Source organism: Nannospalax galili, unplaced genomic scaffold (genome assembly GCF_000622305.1).
Source record: "Nannospalax galili isolate Female #2095 unplaced genomic scaffold, S.galili_v1.0 scaffold192, whole genome shotgun sequence".
In the NCBI taxonomy this organism is placed as follows: domain Eukaryota; kingdom Metazoa; phylum Chordata; class Mammalia; order Rodentia; family Spalacidae; genus Nannospalax; species Nannospalax galili.
In genome coordinates this window covers 1,258,646-1,280,833 of record NW_008331810.1, presented here as the reverse complement: position 1 = coordinate 1,280,833, position 22,188 = coordinate 1,258,646, and the positions used below count along the sequence as shown (strand labels likewise).

At 42.4% G+C, this 22,188-nt stretch overlaps 1 protein-coding gene across 5 annotated transcripts in view; it reads left to right on the top strand.

Annotated features, from left to right (window-relative positions):
- Brwd1 (bromodomain and WD repeat domain containing 1) overlaps positions 1 to 22,188 on the top strand; it is a 100,794-nt gene that overhangs the window by 51,585 nt on the left and 27,021 nt on the right. For 3 of the 5 annotated variants that reach the window (XM_029560532.1, XM_029560530.1, XM_029560531.1), the window contains 8 exons: positions 285 to 410; positions 503 to 610; positions 3,731 to 3,855; positions 5,875 to 5,957; positions 10,811 to 10,922; positions 11,636 to 11,697; positions 19,708 to 19,878; positions 20,785 to 20,905. In XM_029560532.1, the coding sequence (XP_029416392.1) occupies positions 285 to 410; positions 503 to 610; positions 3,731 to 3,855; positions 5,875 to 5,957; positions 10,811 to 10,922; positions 11,636 to 11,697; positions 19,708 to 19,878; positions 20,785 to 20,905 (908 nt within the window). The remainder of the gene's footprint in view (positions 1 to 284; positions 411 to 502; positions 611 to 3,730; positions 3,856 to 5,874; positions 5,958 to 10,810; positions 10,923 to 11,635; positions 11,698 to 19,707; positions 19,879 to 20,784; positions 20,906 to 22,188) is intronic. The other 2 variants (XM_008826912.3, XM_017796558.2) reach the window with 1 other exon arrangement.

Sequence of the window (22,188 nt, the reverse complement as noted above, 5' to 3'; positions counted from 1 at the left end):
TCTTTCTTTCTTTCTTTCTTTCTTTCTTTCTTTCCTTCCTTCCTTCCTTCCTTCCTTCCTTCCTTCCTTCCTTCCTTTCTTCCTTTCTTTCTTTCTTTCTTTCTGCTTGAGACAGGTCTCCCTGTAGCTCCCTCTGGCCTCAAACTCACTGTGTAGACCAGGCTGGCCTCGAATTCACAGAGATCTGCCTGCTTCTGCCTCCTGAATGCTGGGACTAAAGGCGTGCCCCACCATGCCCGGCCATTGCCCTGTTTTACCAAATGTTCTTCTTTTCCCCTTGGCAGAATTTGCGAAGGATAACTCCTGTGGAGCTTGCAGATGTGGAGCAGTTATATGAATTTCATCCTCCTGTTTGGATAACTGACACTACACTTCGAAAGTCTCCCTTTGTTCCTCAGATGGGTGATGAGGTGACAGTAAAAAATTTAAAAGTATGGATATGAAAAATCAAGCCTACATTGCTCTGCAGTTTTCTATTTAAATGAATTCTTCTCTTTTGTAGGTAATCTATTTTCGTCAGGGCCATGAAGCTTACATTGAAGCTGTTAGAAGAAATAACATTTATGAACTGAACCCTCACAAGGAGCCATGGAGAAAAATGGATCTTAGGGTAGGCCACTGACGCTGCACCGTTTCCATGTAGAAGGCTGCTGTCCAAAGAAGTAAAAGCTGGAGGAAATTTGGCCTTGTGTCATAAAATCGTGAAGTAACATGACCTTTTCCAGTCACTCCTGTTTTATAATTCTCTGTCCTTGTAACTCTTGTCTGAAAATAGAGCATTTTTAGCAGGTAGCAAACATTTTAAGTTACCCAAATCGCTTACAGGGTTGTGGAGTGGTCCATGCTTTCTAGGGGGGTGTACTGGCAATTAGAATTGAAACTGAACGAACAGTTTTCAGATCTTTTAAACCTGAGATGATATTTTTGATAATTTAAGAGACAAACAGAAATGCTTGTACATTTATGAAGAAGGCAGTTCTGTCTTAATGTATTTACGAATAAATGGCAGTAAGCGCCATGTTGGCCTGTAGTAGTTAGGGAAGCCACAGTGTGCTCACGGAGTGGCTGCTGTGTAGGGCCCACATGTACATGAAGCCTGGGATTTGTTCAGTGAATGATGGGAGGGAAAAATCCATGTGTGATATGTTTTTGGTTAGCATACAAGATCTTGTAAATAAATACTTTTGTACCTGAAAAGAAAAAAAACAACAAAACATAAAAATGCCAGTTTGATTAACTGTGTTTATACTTTTATAGATTTTTTTTGTTTGTTTGGTTTTGGTTTTTTGAGACAGGATCTTACTATGTAAACCAGGCTGGCCTGGAACTCACAGAGATCCACTTTCCTCTGCCTCTGCATACTGGGATTAAAGGCCTGTGCCACCATATCCATTGACTTTTACATGTTTTGATACTTAAAATAACTTAGGGAATGAAAAAAAATTACTTGTTTGTTTCTTTGAGACAGAGTCTCACAATGTAGCCCTGGCTGACTTGGAACTCACTATGTAGAACAACAGGTTGACCTTGAACTTGCAGAGGTCTGTCCCTCTTCATGACCATGCCTGGCCAAAAATATTTTTTTTGTCTTTTTTGAGGCAAGATCTCCCTGTAGCCACAGCTGGCCTGGTGTTTGCTATGTAGACCAGGCTGGCCTCGATCTCACAGAGATCTGCCTGCCTCTGCCTCCTGAGTGCTAAAAAAAAATTTTTTTTAAAAAATATTTAATGGCTTTGTTTGTATGAATCTGGCTTAATAGCATCTATTTCCTTACTGTGTTTCTAAGCACAGTGAATCCTCCTTCATGGAATTCAGTATTTGCTTATAACTTGCATAAGTCGGGTAGAGCTGTAAACTCAATACTTCTGGAATGCTCCATGACTGAACATTTCATCACCTCTTGGGCCTGTAGCAGATGAGCTGGAGTAAGCGACTGTCTTGTGGCTGCAGTGCTGGTGCTGCAGCATCCGTCTCATTCCTGGCTGTTCAGTGGGCCTGCTTTTCAGATCTGTGAGTTTTGTTGGTGATTCTACTGTTGATAATGGCCTACAAGCATAGTTTTGAATTGCTGGCTCATGTTTCTTGGTACAAGAAGGGTGTGGTAGATGATGGAAGAAAATGAGATTTGACAAGCTTCCCTCAGGTGTCTGTTGGGCATAGTGCTGCTGGCTGTGAGCTGGGTGTCACGACACTGAGAAAGCATCTGTGTTCGCTTCCCTGCATGCTAGTCATCCTCTCATTCCTTCCTTCTTTTCCCTTCTCTTTCCGTGTCCTCTTTTTTTGTCTGTCATTCTGTCTGACTGTGTAGCTCAGGTTGGCCTTGAACTTACTTCCTGTCTCCACCTCCTGAATTCCTTGAATTACAGGTCTGCTTATGCCACACTAGAGACATGAATTCTTGAAGACTGTCCTTACTGTCCTGCTTGTCCTCAGCTTCCTGATTTCAGGATTGTTGGCTGCAGATGAGTGGTGTTAAGGCTGGACACTGCTTTCTGTTTGTTGATTGCTGTGATGTGGTTTTTTTTTTTGCTCTTTGAGTTACTGTGTTTGGTGTAGTACATTTTTAGTTCAGGTAATATGGTGCCCCCTGCTTTCTTTTTGCTCAAGGTTGTTCTGGCTGTCTGTGGTTGGTAGGCAGTTCCATACGGATTTTAGGATTGGTTTTCTAGTTCACTGGAGACACTGGTGTTTGGTTGGGAGTGCACTGAATCTGTACATAGCTTTGGGCAATAAGGACATTTCATCGTTTATGAACATGGGATGTCTTTGAATTCTCTGTGTTGTCTTCAATTTCTTTTTGCATTGTTTCGCTGTTTTCTTTCATTAGAGAGACATAATCACTTCTAGTTAAATTTACTTCTAGGAATATTAGTTTTAGTAGCTACTATAAATAGGACTGTTTCCTTGGTTAATCACAGTGGGTGAAAATGTGGGTGATGATCTGTTATAAACTTAGTATCAAGGAAGCAGACACAGGAAAATGGATTATAAGTTCACTTGACAGGTACTCCACCCCCTTGACAGGTACTCCATCCAGTGGGGCTTTGTCCTGCTCACTGTCCTATACCTGTTGTCTAGAATAGGTTATAGGACAGACACAGTTGATTTTCAACAGATATCTGCCTTTACTTAGGCATGTGTTAGAAGAAATTTAACATCAAAGTGTTGGGAGAATATATATGAATAAGCAAAATGGTTGTATATTCTGAGTGTATAATTCAAAATTATGTAAATAAAATAGTCTATACAAAGAAGAAAATAAATAGGGTCTGAGCTGTGACTCTTTGGATAGGTAAAAGAACTTGTCAGTCTTGATGACCTGAGTTTGATCCCCAGATCTCACATGGTGGAAGGAGAGAACGCCCACAGGGTTTTCTTTGACCTGCACACAGCAGATACCTTGGTTCATGTTATATATATATATGAACACATACACAATAAGTCTAAAAATTACTTAAAAAGAAAAATGAAAACAAAAAAGTATGTCAGATTGCTAACTGGTTATCTTGAGCTTATCAAAGATTCTTTACACTTTTGTGGTGGGTTTTTGTATAGTGAGTCTACTGATTTCTTAAGGTGAGTATATTTTTGTATAAAATACCCCTTCTCATGGAGATTAGCAAGAATGATTGCAATTAATGGTAAATTGAACTTTGGAAGCCTAATTTAGGAGTTTGCGTAGTGCATGGACTTACAGTATTTTAACCATTTCTAAAAATGTGTGTTAAAGGATCAAGAATTGGTCAAAATAGTTGGAATACGGTATGAGGTTGGGCCACCTACACTCTGCTGCCTTAAACTGGCATTTATAGACCCGGCAACTGGAAGACTTACAGATAGATCTTTCTCCATTAGGTACGTACTGTCACCTTCCAGTGGCATTCTTCGCATTTAGATTTCATGTCTTTCTGATTAGTATGCATTAGCTGCATCCACCTGCAGAGCAGTATGGACAGCCTGAGGTGTGGGTCGGGCTTGGGATGACTGGAACCACCATTAGTAGTGTAGGTCTGGTGGGCAGCGACAGTCCATGTTTGGCTTTTCCACAGCTCTTACGTGGGCAGAGAACTCTAACTATGGGGAAAACTAGCTGTCTGGTAGCTACTAATCACAGAATGGCTGCTGAATATTTGAAGTGGGGCTGATTTGAATTGAGACTGCATTTGGAGACTGAAAATGTAGAACACGAATGGGCTGGGTGTGTTGGTGCATGCCTTTAATCCCAGCACTTGGGAGGCAGAGGCAGATGGATCTTTGTGAGTTCCTGGTCAACATAGTTCCAGGACAGCTGGGGCTACAGGAAGACCCTGTCTTTTTTTTTTTTTTTTTTTTTTTTTAAAAAAAAGGTCTTTGCATAGTTAAATAGTGTCTAACAGACATTGGGTTAAACAGGATAACACTATTAAAAATCATTGGTTTCACCGGGTATGGTGGCACACGCCTTTAATCCCAGCATTTGAGAGGCAGAGGCATGAGGATCTTTGTGAGATTGAGATGAGCCTGGTCTACACCATGAGTTCCAGGCCTCCTGGAGCTACAGGGAGACCCTGTCTCAAAAAGACCAAAGAAACCCAACAGATCATTGGTTTCTTACTGGGCATGGTGATACTTGCCTTTAATCTCAGCACCCAGGAGCTGGGGAAAGGAATAGAGAGAGAGGCCAACTCGGGCAACCTAGTGAGATGCTGCCTTAAAAATAAAACCCAAGCTGGGCTTGGTGGTACACACCTTTAAGCCCAGTGCTTGGGAGGCAGAGGCAAGCGGATCTCTGTGAGTTCGAGGCCAGCGGATCTCTGTGAGTTCGAGGCCAAGCCTGGTCTACATAGTGAGTTCCAGGACAGCTGGGGCGACAGGGAGACCCTGTTGCCAAAAAAAAAAAAAGACACCAAAAGAAAAGGCTAAATCAGATCATTGTGTGTGTGGTATATGCATATTCATTTGTGGGTACGTGTATAGAGGTGTGGAGGTTGGTGTCAGATGACTTTGTCAGTCCTTCTCTACCTCACTTTTTTTTTTGGTCTTTCAGAGACAGGGTCTCCCTGTAGCCCCAGCTGTCCTGGAACTCGCTATGTAGACCAGGCTGGCCTTGAACTCACAGAGATCCGTCTACCTCTGCCTCCCGAGTGCTGGGATTAAAGAGGATGGCCTTGAACTCACAGAGATCCACCTGCCTCTGCCTCCTGAGTGCTGAGACTAAAGGCGTGCGCTGCTATGCCTGGCTACCTTACTTTTTTTGAGTCAGAGTCTTAACTAAACCCAGAGTTGACCAGTTGGCTATGTTGAGTAGCAGTGAGCTCCAGGAATCTGCTTGACTCTGCCTTCCCATATTGGGATTATAGGAACGTAATGCCACACTTGGCTTTTATTTGGGTGTTGGGATTTGAACAGAGGTCCTTATGCTTGTGTGTCAAGCAGTTTTCCCAACTGACCTATCTCTCTAGTCTCTCTTTTTATCTTTTGTAAATATGGCTAGTTAGGGGGTAAGACTTGAGTTCAGTTGTGCTGGGAGATAGGTGGATTCCTAGGTTCCCTGGCCAGCCAGCATAGCCTGCTTAGTGAGTTGCAGGCCAGTGATAGTTCAATTCAGAGAACAAGTTTATGGCACTTGAGGAATGACACTCAGGGCTGTCCTTGGCCTCCATCCACCTGTGCACATGCATGCACGTTAACACCTACACAGTTGGGAGTTGTTGGTAGTCAGGAACCTAGACTCCATCCACACATGCACAAGCACACATTAACACCTGCACAGTTAAGAACTATTGCTAGTTAAAAACTTAGATATGGGTATACAGTTCCTGTTCTGTGTCTTTTGAACATGTTGCTTTCCACCATGACCTGTGTAGGCAGTCATGATTTTTCATTGTTTCCCAGATACCACGACATGCCAGATGTTATCGACTTTCTTGTGTTGCGTCAGTTTTACGATGAAGCAAGACAGAGAAATTGGCAGCCTTGTAAGTCTGTCCTCACTGAGTTTTAATGTACCTTAAAGACCTCCCATTGATCTGCCTTTTTGGGCATAGCCCTTTAATTTTAGAATTATGGTTTATACAAACAATTACTTTGCCTGGTGCTAATTGGTATCTATTTTATGGAACTTTTTAACCAAGCAATATCGATAGCTTCTGATTGTAGGGTCATTTTTGGAAAAAGGTTTTTTTTTTTTTTTTTTTTTAATCTATAGTCTCTAGACTAGAATCGACTATTTTAGACTTCCCTATATTACATTACATTATATCTTTAATGTAGTAATGGTATAATTTGTACTATTGTCCTAGTATTTAAAGTAATGCAATGGCAAGAAATAATTCCATATTTTGAACTGAAAATGTTGTGGTATGCCAAAAGTATTTACTTTGATACAACAACAACAACAAAAAAACCCACAATAAAGCCTAAATCAAATTATTTATCTCTTTTTCTCTTTGTTCGTATTTGTGTGTCTGTGGTATATGTTGTGGTTTAAGTGATATGTCTTGGGGAAACTGGTCCTTAAAGAAATGATCGATGGCTCAGCAGTTGAGTGCTTGTTGCCCTTCCAGAGTTTGGGTCTCAGCACTCATGCAGGGCAGTTCACAGTCATCAATAACTCCTCCAGGGATTTGGGTGCCCTCTTGTGGCCCCTGAAGGCACACACAACATGTGTACATGCTCACACAAAGACAAAAATAAAGTAAAAGATTAAAGAAATAAACATTGTGACTGGTAAGAAGGCACTCAGTGGACAAAGGCGCTTTGACTAAGGACCAGAATCTGATCCCTGGCATCCACATGGCCAGCCTCTTTAATCCTAGCACTTGGGAGGCAGAGGCAGGCGGATCTCTGTGAATTCAAGGCCAGCCTGGTCTACATAGTGAGTTCCAGGACAGCTGGGGCTACAGGGAGACCCTGTCTCAAAAAGACACCCCCCCTCCTAAAAAAAAAAAACTAATTTTGGCTGGCCTTGCAAGAAGAAGCCTGAGGTGCTTCCAGTCTGAATTCTGCATTTCCAAAACTAGGGCTGTGCTTCTCCTTCTCCTTTAGTAGATCAGGGTGGGGAGGGCTCTGAATAAACATGCTTGATTTTAAAAGGGCTGTGTGCCACCTGCTTTGAGAGCAAGTAAAAGGACCCCAGGGAAGTAACCTGTCCCCACACCTCAGGAAGAGTTGTCCAGCCGAGGTCCTGTCTGCAGTTCTTTGCTCTAGCCATCCCCTACTTTGGTATTGTCACAAGATTCAATTCCTATGTGCTGTGGAGGATGGAGAGTAGTTCAGAGGCTTCCTGAGTACTGAATGAATACTTTGAAAATTTTCCTTTAAGAAATATTTAAAAATGAGCCAGTCAAATTCCATTCTGTGCTGTGCACAGCCCTTTGATTTTCTGATACTGATTTGATGAAGAGAAAGGAAGGGAAGAGAAGGGAAGGGGTGCCTTTTAGCTGCCTGCATGCATAAAGATGCTGGCCAGAAGCTTCCATACAGTTTTCCACCAACATTTAGTCAGTTACCAGAAGCCTGCCTGTCTAAGCTACTTCACACAATCACAGGCTTCTGCTCATCTGCCTAACTTTGTTTTCGGTTCAGCCAGTGTTGACTAGGGGACCTGGGATCTCCACTATCCCAAGTATCCTCCTTGGTCACAAAATGATGCCTCTGCTTCTTGGATGCCCCCCCCCCCCCTTCCATCTAACTCTTACCTTTCCCCATATTTGGAGAGGTATCATGTTGGCAAAATTTGCTAGAAAAGACCTTCCTCAGAATAAGGCTCCTCAGGGATCCCAGGGGTTCTCTTAACAAGTTATAAGCAGATGGATTGGGAAGAAAAGGGTCCCTATCCTCCCTGCTTCGTTCTCAGGGTCCACTAGTGTCTATTCTGAAGATGCCTCACTTTGATCCAGGCCATGAACTTCTCTTGGTGGTCCTGGATCCCTCGAGAGACCATGGCTTGGATCTGCCCAGTGTCCTGGGTTTGGGGGCTCTGTATTTAGGACCAGAATGCTCTCTGAGGGGCAGGAGGTACCATTAGAGACAGTCCTGGCTGAGTACCTGAGTCCTGAGATTGAAAGTATTTCATGGTTTGCTTTGGGTCCTGCTGTCTTGAGGGAGGTACCACTGTGGTGGGCTCCATACAGCCCTCTTGGAGTGCTTCTGGGCCATGACCCTAGAGCTTCTGAGGATTTTAGGTCATAGCCTTTGGGAAGCTTGTATTGCTCAACAGCAGAGGCAGTGACTCCTCCCCTTGGAGCAGCTCCGCAGCTCAGTGTCCCTGGCTCCTTGTTCTGCTTTTGTCAGCTCTGTCTCGTTAGAAATACTGTTTGAGGGCTAGAGAGCGGGTCAGTGGTCAGGTGCACGTGGTGCTCTTGTAGAGGACCTGAGATCGGTTCATAGTGGCTCACAAGTGTGTACAATTCAAACTCCATGGGGATCAGACACTTCTGGCCTCCCTGCGCACTTGGATGTGCTCGTGTGCGTGCACATATACATGATTAAAAATAAATCTTAAAGATACTGTTGGACCCAAGCTGTTATCTGGGGCAGACACTCATAAATGCGATCAAGACCTCATTCATCTCCCCGGGCTCTGCCATCTGTTTTTGTAGGTGCTACAAATATTTAAGTTTTAGATACATTAATAAGGGCTGCTGTCAGTAGACTGCATGACGGCAAAGCCTTCAAGTAGTCAGGATTATTTCGGGATTGAAAGCAGAGGAAATTTTTCTTGTAGGAAAATACCTAGTCCTAGTCATCAGCAGCAACACAAGGAACTTAGATGCACAGCCATTGTGAGTCTCAGATGTGATGTAAGGTAGAGTTCTCATTTTACCAACAAGTCAGCTCCGAAGACTTAAGAATGAGCCAGAAAAGGGGCTGGAGAGTTGGCTGAGCGGTTAAGAGCACTGACTACTCTTGCAGAGGGACCTGGGTTCAATTCCCAGCACCCACATGGTAGCTATGAACTGTCTGTAACTCCAGTTCCAGGGGAATCTGAAACCCTCTTCTGATCTCTGTGGCATTGCATGATGTGGGTGCACTCGCATGCAGGCAATACACTCATACACATAAAAATAATAAAATATTAATGAGCCAGAAAAATGACTCAGACATGGGAAAGCATTTGCTGTGTAAACCTGACCACTTGAGTTTAATTCCCATATCCCATGGAGAGAACTGACTCACTCCACACCTTTCGCCCATGCACAAATACATCACACACACACAGAGTTAAAAAAAACCCTTTAAAAACGAAATGTAATGGTTTGTTTCCCTTTCCCTTTGTAGTTAATGTTTTGTTTCATTATTGTATCTGAGGTACTATTATTTATATCTGATCTTTTATGCTTAACTTGATTTTTGTTTTTCCATAGTTGGTGTGGCTAGAGAAAGCTGCTTGCTTTCATCTTTTCAGTGTGTCTGTCCTACTCTTGAAAGGCCAAACTTAATTTGAAAAATCTTAGAGGATTTACAACCTGTTCAGATACTAGACATCTTTCTTTGTTGTTTGGAAAATGCTGTTATTTTTGTAATGTATGCAAAGCATAGATGAGATGTGTTTTGTTCTGCTCATTGAAGTCAAAGTTAAATAGTTGTAGGATACAGTTAAACACATACATTTAAAATTTTTACTTACACTTTTTTTTTTTTTTTTTTTTTCGGTCTTTTTGAGACAGGGTCTCTCTGTAGCCCCAGCTGTCCTGGAACTCCCTGTATAGACCAGGCTGGCCTCAGACTCACAAAGATCCACCTGCCTCTGCCTTTACACTTTTTAATGTGTGTGTGTGTGTGTCCATGTATGCACATGCCCATACACATGGTATGGTGCATGCTAGGCCATTGAGTATACCCCAGCCCCATCCTGTAATTGTATTGGTCTAGAGGAGCCATTTCAAGATCAATTGATCTATGTTTCTTTCTGAAGATTTTATGTGTATGAGTGTTTTGCCTGCATGTATGTAAGTGTACCACATGCATGCTTGGAGCCTGTGGAGGCCAGAAGAGGGTGTTAGATCTTCTCTAAAGTTAAGGATGGATGTTAGCCACCATTGGGTGCTGGGAACTGAACCCTGGTCCTCTGCAGGAACAGCCAGTGCTCTTAATCACTGAGCCATCTCTCCAGGTCCCTGAGTTTCACCTTAAAAAATTGTGCGTGAGAGTGTGTGCATATCATGGTACACAGAGGACAGCTTGTGGGAGTTAACATTCTCCTTCCACCTGTGGCCAGAGATTGAACTCAGGTCATCAGGTGTGGCAGCATGCGCCTTTACCAGTTAAGCCATCTTGCCAGTCCCAGACCTGATTCTTTACTCTTGAAGCAATTTAATCATGAAGTCTAATGATAGTTACTGTAATTTTGAACTCAAGTTTTATGTGTTCCATTATGTTTTAATATATTTGCCATGCTCACAAAGAATGATAATTTCCCCATGTATGAACTGAATCCAGGGCCTTATGTAACACTAAGCAAGTGTTCTCCCACTGTGCTGCATCTGCAGCCTTGAGATTTTTGAATTTTCTTAACTTTTGCTTTGTTTCATCTTGTAAAATATATATGGCTTGTTTGAAGTGCCTTTTGACTGCAGAGAACAACGGAACAGGTTGAAGCCATTTTGTTCTATTTTGTTGCACTGTGTGACTATTTCTCTGTATTGATAAGTGTGCCATACCTTCCTGACATCTGTATCCCTGATAATTATAGTGCAGACAGGCTGGCACATTTCACAATAATATGTACTGATTTCTGTTCTCTATTTATATATTATGGTGTTTATAGGTAAAACTTGTTCATGACATTAGCAAGTAGATGCCTCAGACCTGATCATTTCTCTTATAGGTGACAGATTTCGATCTATTATTGATGATGCCTGGTGGTTTGGAACGGTGTTAAATCAAGAGCCTTACCAGCCACAGTATCCTGACAGCCATTTCCAGTGCTACATTGTTAGGTTTGTATACAGAGGAAAATAACTTCCTGTTACAGGTCACTGTATGGTTAGTATGTTTAATATGTTTTAGGTTTTCTGTTGGTTTAAAAAAAATTATTTTTTTATTTTATGTGTATGACTGTATTGTCTGCATGTGTGTGAGTGCACCCATGTTATGCAATGCCTGTGGAGGTCAGAAGAGGGTGTTGGATTTCCCTGGAACTGGAGTTACAGATGGTTGTTAGCCACCATGTAGGTGCTGGGAATCAAACCTGGGTCCTCTGCAAGAACAGCCAGTGCTCTTAACCAGAGCCGTCTGTCCAGCTCTTCTTTTCTGTAGTTTTTTTTTTTAATCATGAAATCTGACCTCCAGAATGGGTGTTAAACATATACCACACCTGTGCATTTCTCGAGTCAGTCGCAGCCCAGTGTTGATAATTTATCAGTAGTAATCTTCAGTGGGTATTATAAAGAACATGGGCTGTGGTACAGAGTCATGCTGTGCAGCTGGTGCCCACGCCTGCATGCTGTTTTCACAGTCTTCTTTGGGTACAGGTCAATTAGGAGTTGTTGTCTTTTTTCCATAAACCTAACTTTAAAATTTTATACATTTTATATTTTCTCTCTCAGAAATCTTAATGTTTAAATTTTAATTGCTGCTGTGAGATTGTTGATGTATTTCTTTTGTAATTGATGACTGGCTAACTGGAGTTTCACTGTTTTTTGTTAAACAGGTGGGACAATACTGAAATTGAAAAACTAAGCCCATGGGACATGGAGCCAATTCCAGACAATGGTACCTATTTATCAAGTTAGGAAACTGTTTTATCTTTCAGTGTTTATCTTGTTGGATGTACATGATAGAGCTCCTTTGTGTCCTTTCATAAATGTTTTTAAATTATTGAAGAATCTCAGAACTCCACTAAAAGAAGGCAGTCGTTTTACACCTGTTGGCTGGTTTCCTTTCCATCTCACATTCTGGATTTGTTCAGCTGTGTCTTGGCAGTGAGCTGCGGTTTTTCCTGTAAGCTGCTTTGACTTCTCCATCAACTCCAGCACAGAGCTACCACTTTCTGTCCCTCACCGTGTTCTGGGGCTCATCCTTACGAGGGTCTCACTTGCCTTCCTGCTTCCCTCAGCCTGTGCTCCTGTCTGGAGTCAGCCCTTTTTCAGCACTTGGCTGTCCTCCTTCTGGAGCTCGTGTTGTCCTCTGGTCAGCGTGGACTGAGTCTCCTGCACCGTCATGGGATGTTGTAGTTCCGCCATCACTGCTGCCTGTTTCTGCTGTTTGTTTGGTGCTGACCATCTCTGGTTGCCATTTTTTCACTCCTCTTATCACTCATGTTTTCACAGCTTGCAGAAAAGACCAAAACCCCAGCACTTTGAATAACACGCCCTTCCTACAGGCTGTGCCTTTCTCCTTGGTCTTCTGCCTGCCAGCTTCCAGATCTTCACCAATATGTGAAAAAAGACTGTTAGGGAAATACAGATTTAAAAAAAAAATATATTTATTTTTTGTCTTTTTGAGACAAGGTCTCCTTGTAGCCCCAGAGTTCCTGGAACTCACTATGTAGACCAGGCTGGCCTCAAACTCACAAAGATCCACTTGCCTCTGCCTCACAAGTGCTGGGACTAAAGGCGTGTGCTACCACACCTGGCTTAACTTTTTAATCTTTTTCCTGAGGTAGATGCTCACTCTCTAGCACAGGTCAGCATCAGCCTTATGGTTGTCTTCCTGGTTCAATTTCAGGTGTGCTGGGATGACAGGTGCACACCGTGCCTGCTGGCTTTGGTTATGTTGTACAGTAACTTTATAATAACGGCAGTAGTGAAAGTCACCAATAATTCTTTTCTGAGATTTTCTTCTAAGTTTATTAACTTACAATTTGTGCCTAGTCGTATAAAAAGAAACTTTGTAGTGTATGTGTGTACAGTGTGTGTGTGTGTACAGTGTGTATGTGTACAGTGTCCGTGTGTACAGTGTGTGTGTACAGTGTGGATGTGTACAGTGTGGATGTGTACAGTGTACGTGTGTACAGTGTGTGTGTGCACAGTGTGTGTGTGTAGCGTGTGGATGTGTACAGTGTACATGTGTACAGTGGGGATGTGTACAGTGTCCGTGTATACAGTGTGGATGTGTACAGTGTACATGTGTACAGTGTGGATGTGTACAGTGTGTATGTGTACAGTGTGTGTGTGTGTACAGTGTGTTGGATGTGTACAGTGTCCGTGTTTACAGTGTGTATGTGTACAGTGTGGATGTGTACAGTGTCCGTGTGTACAGTGTGGATGTGTACACTGTGGATGTGTACAGTGTGGATGTGTACAGTGTCCGTGTTTACAGTGTGTATGTGTACAGTGTGGATGTGTACAGTGTCCGTGTGTACAGTGTGGATGTGTACACTGTGGATGTGTACAGTGTGGATGTGTACAGTGTCCGTGTTTACAGTGTGTATGTGTACAGTGTGGATGTGTACAGTGTCCGTGTGTACAGTGTGGATGTGTACACTGTGGATGTGTACAGTGTGGATGTGTACAGTGTCCGTGTTTACAGTGTGTATGTGTACAGTGTGGATGTGTACAGTGTCCGTGTGTACAGTGTGGATGTGTACACTGTGGATGTGTACAGTGTGGATGTGTACAGTGTCCGTGTTTACAGTGTGTATGTGTACAGTGTGGATGTGTACAGTGTCCGTGTGTACAGTGTGGATGTGTACAGTGTCCGTGTGTACAGTGTGGATGTGTACAGTGTCCGTGTGTACAGTGTGGATGTGTACAGTGTCCGTGTGTACAGTGTGGATGTGTACAGTGTCCGTGTGTACAGTGTACGTGTGTACAGTGTCCGTGTGTACAGTGTGGATGTGTACACTGTGGATGTGTACAGTGTGGATGTGTACAGTGTGGATGTGTACAGTGTGAATGTGTACAGTGTCCGTGTGTACAGTGTGGATGTGTACAGTGTCCGTGTGTACAGTGTCTGTGTGTACAGTGTGGATGTGTACAGTGTCCGTGTGTACAGTGTCCGTGTGTACAGTGTGGATGTGTGGATGTGTATAGTGTCCGTGTGCACAGGTAGGTAAACCCAGCCTTCCCTTGTACTCTCTTGAAAGAATTTTTCTCTATATCAGCTCATTCTTGCCGAGGTTGATTACTGTATTGTTAATTTTACAAATGAAGAAATTTAAGCCTAAAAGAGTTTTAGAGAACTTGTTTAAAAAGGAATAGGAGCAGAACAGGATTCCAACTCAAGCCAGTAGTCCCTGAACAGTCCTCTTAAGAGCTGTTTGCAGTTCCTTCCTTATAAGGATGTTTAAAACCAATGGAGGAACCTCTGCAAATTATAGCCCCTAATGAGGATAGTCGGCCTTTATAAGATTGTCAGGAGACATAAGCAGGCATGTGAAAAGCGGTGGAAATGCAGGTTAAAATACAGGCTGCTGTCACCAGTCCTGCTAACGCTTTTCTCCTGTGTTACAGCCAAGAGCACCTCTGACTGCCTGTATTTCATCTTTGTTTTTTGGATATTTACTTTGTCACTTATTTTATTTATTTATTTATTTTGGTCTTTTTGAGACAGTGTCTCCCTGTAGCCCCAGCTGACCTGGAACTCGCTATGTAGACCAGGCTGGCCTCGAACTCACAGAGATCTGCCTGCTTCTGCCTCCTAAGTGCTGGGATTAAAGGTGTGCTCCACCATGCCCGGCAACTTTGTCACTATTTATTGCACTTAAAAAAAGCTTTGTTTTAGAGCCAGGCGTGGTGGTGCACGCCTTTAGTTCCAGTACTTGGGAGGGAGAGTCAGGCAGATCTCTGTGAGTTTGAGGCCAGCCTGGTCTATGTACCGAGTTCCAGGCCAGCTGGGGCTATAGGGAGACCGTTTCAAAAAGACAAAAAAAAAAAAAAAAAAGTTCATTTCTCATCCTATATCACCTAATAATTTTACCATTCACTGGTGATTCTTTCTCAGATAAGCTTTATTACCAAATAGTAGGTTTTTAAAAAAAAATATTTCTTTTGTAAGTATTTTGCATTGTGTGTTCTTTAATATTTTAAGAGTTGGAATTCTAGTATAGGATACTCTCTCTTTTCAGTTTATAAGGCAGTAAGCTGTTATACTGTTGAAGATTTGACCCTTGGGAGAGCCCTTCCAGTCTACCTTTAGGTATTAGTCAGTTTTTTAGTATTTTTCGACAATTTAATACATTTAAATACCTTTTTGTGTTTTCCTTATCTTAGCTATAATACTCCAGAGCCTGTGGTATTTACAAAATAAAGATATATCTTTATTGAATGAATTGTGTGGATGTACACCACATTTTTTTAAAATCCTTTTTATTACTTGATATTTGGGTTATTTCTACTTTTTGACTATAAACACTGCTGTGAATGTCATGTACATGTTTTATAGGCCTGGAATTGCTGGCTCATGTGTTGTTTAACTTTTTCTAGTGTATTTCACATACACAAACAGCAGCGTGTGTGAGCTGCAATTTATCCACATCCTATGCAACAGGTATTAGACTAACAGTCATTAGACTTCTTAGGGTGTATGAAATACTGCTATAGTTTTGGTTTGCATGTCCTTGATGGCTAATGGTATTTAGCATCTCCATTTGCTTTTATTCATCTTTTATGTACCTTTAGAGAAATACTCAGATCCATTGATAACTTTTTAATTGGGCTAATCATTATTTTGTGTATGCGTGCACCTTGTAAGTTTGTGTTCGTGTAGAGACCAGAGGTCAGTCAATATTGGGTTTCTTTTCCTTGGGTGTCACACTTTTTTGGAGGGGGGGGCACATGATTTCTTAGTGGCTTGGGGCTCGCCTGCCTGGTTAGCAAACCCTCAACCCCAGGAATCTATCTGGCTCCACCTCCTGTTCATCAGCATTATAAGTGTGCCACTCCAGTCTGGGTTTTTTAACTTTTTTGGTTTTCTTTTGATTGCTGTGATAGAACTGACCAAAACCAACTCAGGGAGGAAAGGGTTTAATTGGCTTCAAATTTTAGTCTCCCATTGAGGGAGGCCAGAGCAGGAGTTTGCAGTAAACTGATGGAGAGATCTGGAGGCTGCTACTGAGTGGCTTGCTCAACTATTTCCCTTAAGCCCAGGCCTACCGGCTCAGGCATGGCACTGCCATCAGTGGGCTGGGCCCTCCTACATTAATTAAGAAAATGTGCCACAGTGGCAGATGGCTTTTTTGCCTCTCTGAGCTTGAGGCTAGCCTTGTCTACATAGTAAGTTCCAGGCCAGCTGTGGCTATAGGGAGACCTTGTCTCCAAAAAACAAAACCAAAAGAAATGAAAATGGTCCACAGACATGACTGCAGATCAGTCTGAAGTTCAGAGACAGTTCTTCAGTTGAGTCTCTTCCTGGGTGGTCAGGTTGTGTACTAGTTCCTTTTCTGTTGCTGTGATAAAACACCATGACCAAGGCAACTTAAAGAAGGAAGAGTATATTTGGCTTATGGTTCCAGCGGGAGGATCCATAATGGGGGTTGGGGGGCAGTAGGGAGGTAGCCTAAGCAGAAAGTTAAGCGATCGCATCTTCAAGTGGGCACAGAAAGCAGAGAGAAACTAGAAATCTGGTAAGTCGTGAGAACTCTCAAAACCCGCCCCCAGTGACCTGCTTCCTCCAGCATGGCCACGCCTACTAAAGGTTCCATGACTCTCCAGACAGTGCCACGAACTGGGGACCAAGTGTCCAAATACTTGCAGCCTTTGGGGGACTTTCTCATTCAAACCACCACAGGTTGACAGTTGAAGTTAGCTCTGACACTTGGGCTCTAGGGATTGAACTCAGGCCCCCATGCTTGCTTGGCAAGCACTTTACCAAAAGCATTGTCTCCTAGCACAGCCATTATGCTTTGAAAATCCTAGTTTTCATTCCTTTTAAGGATTGCTAGGTGAGATGGAAGTGCATAGCTGTTTTCCCATTACTAAGGAAGGACACTGACGTACACTCAGTCCTGTGTTCTAAGTCAAGAAGTCCTACAGGCTGGCTGGTGATCGCAGGGTTCTGCCCCTGTTGGATATGATTCTTCTAAGTCATTAGTGGCCTTTTCCAGCCTCATATTTTTTTCCTACACACTCAGATTGTCCAGAGCTTAGCTTCTTTTCTCTTTGGCCTCTCCCAGTCTTTCTGGCCCCAGGCAGTCTCTCTGGTTCCATCTGGGTTCTTCTTCCCTGAGCCATGACCTGGCTCCTTGGGCCAGCTGTGGTGACCCTTCCTGTGGCTTACCTTATTTATTTTGGTTCTCAGTGGGGATTCATGTTGTTTGCGTAGTGTTCAGTGAGGTGAACTGTTGTTTCTTATGTACTGTCTCCATGTATATATCTGTTTGTTGTTGTTTTAGCCTGAATAATGCATATCAGCCCTGTTACTTTATATCTTGTCCAGAAACAACACCCTAGTTAACTACTGAGCACTTTCTATATCTAAATAACACTCCGAGGTAGCACCTTTTCTCTTTGTATATGTGTGTGTATGCACCATGTAGATGTGTGTGGAAATCCAGGGTGGTTGGGGTGTCTTCCTCAGTTGTTTCCCCCTTCCCCCTCTTATTTCTTTGAGACCGTCTGAACCTGGATCTTACCATTCCCACTAGAGTGGCTTACTGGTGATTCCCCTGGGACCTACCTGTCTCTGACCCCCACTTTGGGGTTACAGGCATATATCTCCTCACCTAGCTTTTTACATGAGTGCTAGGGACTTAAACTAAGGTCCTCCTGCTTGTGCTGTAAGCGCTTAACCTTCTGAGCCATCTCCTCAGTCCCAAAAACTCTTCACCTGTTTAGGAGGTGGGTTTAAAATATAAGACACAAGATAAGAACTTGGCTGGGGAGATCCCTCATTTGGTAAAATGCTTACTGTGCAGGCATGAAGCCCCAAGTTGAATCCCAAACCCCCAGGAAAAGCTGAGTGTGGTGGCACACACAACCCTAGTGCTTGAGAAGCAGAGACAGAGGATCCATGGTTCTTGCTTGTGGCTATCCTGTCCGCAAACCCCAACTCTCTTGTGAGAGACCTTGCCTCAAGAAACAGGGTAGACGTGACTTCTGAGGACCAAGATACGAGGTTGATCTCTGGCCTCCATGTACACCCACGCACACAAATAGGAACCTGCACGTCACTAAAAAGAAATTGCTAACATTGAGAGCTAGGCCCAGGGGTGCATTTGTGTTTTTAAGTACGTATCCGTTGCTGCTCCTGCTTGATTTTGCCTTTCTTGTAAATGTTACTTTGGAATAGATTATAAAAGTGCAAAAATATTTGCTCCTCAGAGTAATGGGGTGGTCTTTTTAAACTTTTTTTTATGTCCTTGAAGGAAATAATACCAAAATTATTTTGTAAGAACATAAATTATAGGTTTGGATGTAGCTTAGTGGTAGAGCACTTGTCTAGTGTGCACAAGTCCCTAGGTTCAGTTCCCCAGTACAACAAAATTAACAATTAAAAATAAAAATAAAATGAATTAAAGCCTATAGGATTCATTTACCATTGACACCTTAACCTTTTCATCCTGTAACTAGTAATAAAATTTCCTTCTGTTAGATCTAAACTTTGAAATTAAGGTCTTTCACAAAGAAATTAAGCAACTGGGGGCTTGAGGGATGGCTCAGTGGTTAAGAGCACTGACTGCATTTCCAGAGGACCTGGTTTGATTCTTAGCACCCACATGGCAGCTAACAACCATCCATAACCCCAGTTCCAGGGGGACCTGATGCCTTCTTCTGACCTCCATGGGCATTGCACGACATGGTGCACTTAACATGCAGGTTTGTACACATAAAATAGAAATAATATTTTTTAGAAAGTCAAGCAACTGGTGCTGTGTAAAACATTCATAGTAACTTGAAATAATATTTTTTTGGAAGAAGTGTTCCCTTAATTAAGCATTATCACACCCATCCACTAATACAGAATTTGCTGTAGTAATGCTCTTTGAAAGCCCCTGACCTTTGGTTTGCACAGTGTTCTGAAAAGACATGACCACCACAGCTAATGACATTCTTAGCTCTTAGCACTCCTATGTAATGAGCAGAAATATTTTACGCCTAATTTTGGATTTTTCTCCCTATTTTTCTCCTTAAGACCTTTTGAGAAAAAGTAACTGATTTTTAATTTACTTCATTGTGTGCTTCTGTCAGTTGAAAGGAGTTGGCTGGTTGTGTTCTTGGGATCATTTTCTCCATTTTCGTTTTGCAGGTTTTGTTTGTTTTTTGTTTGGTTTAGTTGGCAACTCAGGCCTGGAACTTGCTGTGGGTTCCAGGCCAGCTGGGGCTACAGGGAGACCCTGTCACAAAAAGAAAAACCAATAATTATTTTTATTTTATGCTTATGTGTGTATTGCATGCATGTCAGTAGTTGCACCCATGTCATGTAATATCCTCAGAGGTCAGTAGAGGGCGTCAGATCCCTGGGAACTGGAGTTATGAATGGTAGTTAGATGCAGTGTGACTGCTGGGATTTGAACCTGGGTCCTCGGCAAGAGCAGCCAGTGCCTCTAGCTGCTAAGCCATCTCTCTATCCCCCAAGAATTTTCCTCTTTTAAGATAGAGACTGAAGCCATGGTTACAATCCCTTTGAATGTTATGACGGGTATCTTGTGTTAACCCCTGAACTAAAGCAACTGGGATGATCCAAAAATGGATACTTTTTAGAAAGTTCCAAATTTGACACCTGATTTTGAGTGGAGGTCACCTAGTTTGTGAGCTTTCCTAACTGAATTTTAAGAAATGGCATACGTGGGTTTTTGGGGGTTGACTTTTTATTTTTCTCCCCTCTATTCTTTCTTTTCCTTTGAAATGGGATTTATAGTTGATCCACCAGAAGAATTGGGAGCAAGTATTTCTGTCACATCAGATGAGCTAGAGAAGTTGCTTTACAAACCGCAAGATGGTGAATGGGGCCAGAAATCAAGGGATGAAGAATGTGACCGCATTGTCAGTGGCATAGATCAGCTTTTAAATCTCGGTGAGTTTTAGCAAGGTAAAAAGTTTGATTTCCAAATTTTCCATAAAACAATTTCCTTAAAAAATTTTTTTTTTCATTTATTATTTTTATGTGTATGTGTGTATTGCCTGCATGTAGGTAAGGGCACCCGTGTCATCCAAGGCCCAAGGGCCAAAAGAGTAGTGTTACCTGGTGTTCTAGATGGGATAGCCAGCAAAGTACCGTCACAGGACCAAAGAGACAACTGGATGAACTGACTATGAAACATGCTTATAGCTATAGTAAGAGACTATCGGAAGGAAGGAAGAGCTTCTGGAGAGATACTGAGGAGATGATGAGCTTGACATGTATATCCAAAGACCAGCATGAATACCAGCAGGGGAACTTGCACTGAGGGATATCTGCATACACAAGCTTGATTTGATAGGCCTTAACATATATGACAGATGGCATGCAATCCAGCGGTGGGGGTATGGAGGGGTGCAGATGGGGGAGGGTGTATAAAGATGATTAAGATGTTTTGTTTTAAGTATTTTGTTTATTATTTTTATGTGTATGTGTGTATTGCCTGCATGTAGGTAAGGGCACCCGTGTCATGCAAAGCCCAAGGAGGACAGAAGAGGCTGTTGGATCCCCTGGGACTGGAGTTACAGACAGTTGTTAGCTGCCATGTGGGTGCTGGGATTTGAACCCCTGGGTTTTCTGCAAGAACAGTCGGTATTCTTAACCGCTGAGCCATCTCTCCAGCCCCTCCATAAAACAATTTCAAAATTGTGTAGTTTAGGTTGCATCCCTTACTATAATTTCTTTTTGATTCCTTTTGGTTTGTCACATTAAATGGAGCCCGTATGAGTAGATTTGTAGATTGACACCACTTCAGAGTAATGAATTCATTGGTTCAAAGCTTAGCATTCTGTCTCCCTGCAGATATGGCAGCAGCCTTTGCAGGCCCTGTGGATCTGTGCACCTATCCAAAGTACTGTACTGTTGTGGCTTACCCAACTGATCTGTACACAATTCGAATGAGGCTTGTTAATCGATTTTACAGGTTAGTAGAAAACCCTTTTAAAAGTAGCAATAAAGCCCTTTGACCCTATCAATTAAAGTAAACAAAGAGGTGCTCACTCACAGTGAGTTTCAGGTGCTGGTGAACATAATTGCCTGATGGATTATATGCTTGCTGGGTGATCAGAGTCAGGCTGAAGGCGACTTCCCATCTTCAGTATTCAGTAGTATAATTTATTGTTTTTAGAAATCATATTAAGTACCTAGACATTGAATTTTTCATTTGTATGTTAAATTTCTTTTTTTTTTCCTAATTTTTATTTTATTTTATATGTATGCTATGCGTGTACTGCCTGCATGTAGGTAAATGCACCCATGTTGTGCAATGCCCGAGGAGGACAGAAGAGGCTGTCTGATTCCCTGGAACTGGAGTTAGGACAGTTGTTGGCTGCCATGTGGGTGCTGGGATTCGAACTCGGGTCCTCTGCAAGAACATCCGGTGTTCTTAACTGCTGAGCCATCTCTCCAGCCCCTAAAATTCTTTTTAAAAATTAATTTTATTTTATGTGTATGAATGTTTTGCCTGCTGCATGCAATGCCACTGGAGGCCATCAGCTGGAACTGGAGTTACAGAGGGTTGTTAGCTGCCATGTGGATGCTGGGAAATAAACCCCAGTCCTTTTGGAAGGACAGTCAGTGCTCTTAACCACTGAACTATCTCTATAGCCCCTGAATTATTTTTTTTAATGCATGCGTGACGAAAAAGATTTTTTTTATATATGTGTATATGTATATGGTGTGTGTATGTGTATATATGCCAAATGTATGCCAGTGCCTGAGGAGAAAACTGCTGATCGATCTCTTCCATCCAGTTAGAACTTTATTAATAATCATGAGCTTACAAATGAAAAAAAATTATGAAACAATGTAACTCCCATTTTTATAATAATGCAGATTGTGGATTTAGTGTGTATTGCATAAAGTATTGCATAAAGTTTTGGCATGAAGTGACCCACAAAATCGTAGGAGTCATTTCTCTCTGTCTCACTCTGTCGCCCTGACTGGCCTGGAACTTACTATGTAGGCCACTGTGTAGGTCAGGCTGGCCTTGAACGCACAGAGATATGTCTTCCTCTGCCTCCTGAGTACTTGGATTACAGGTGTGCCCCAGGGAGTGCTCGTCTTGAGGTGGCCCAAATTTGAAAAGTTTCAATTTTGCCCTTCTTTCTGTGAGTTAAAGGTTGTTTTTTTTTTTTTTTTTGGTTGTTGTTGTTGTTTTTTTTGTTTTTTTAATGTTTTGGGGTTGGGGGGGGTGTTTCCTTTTCT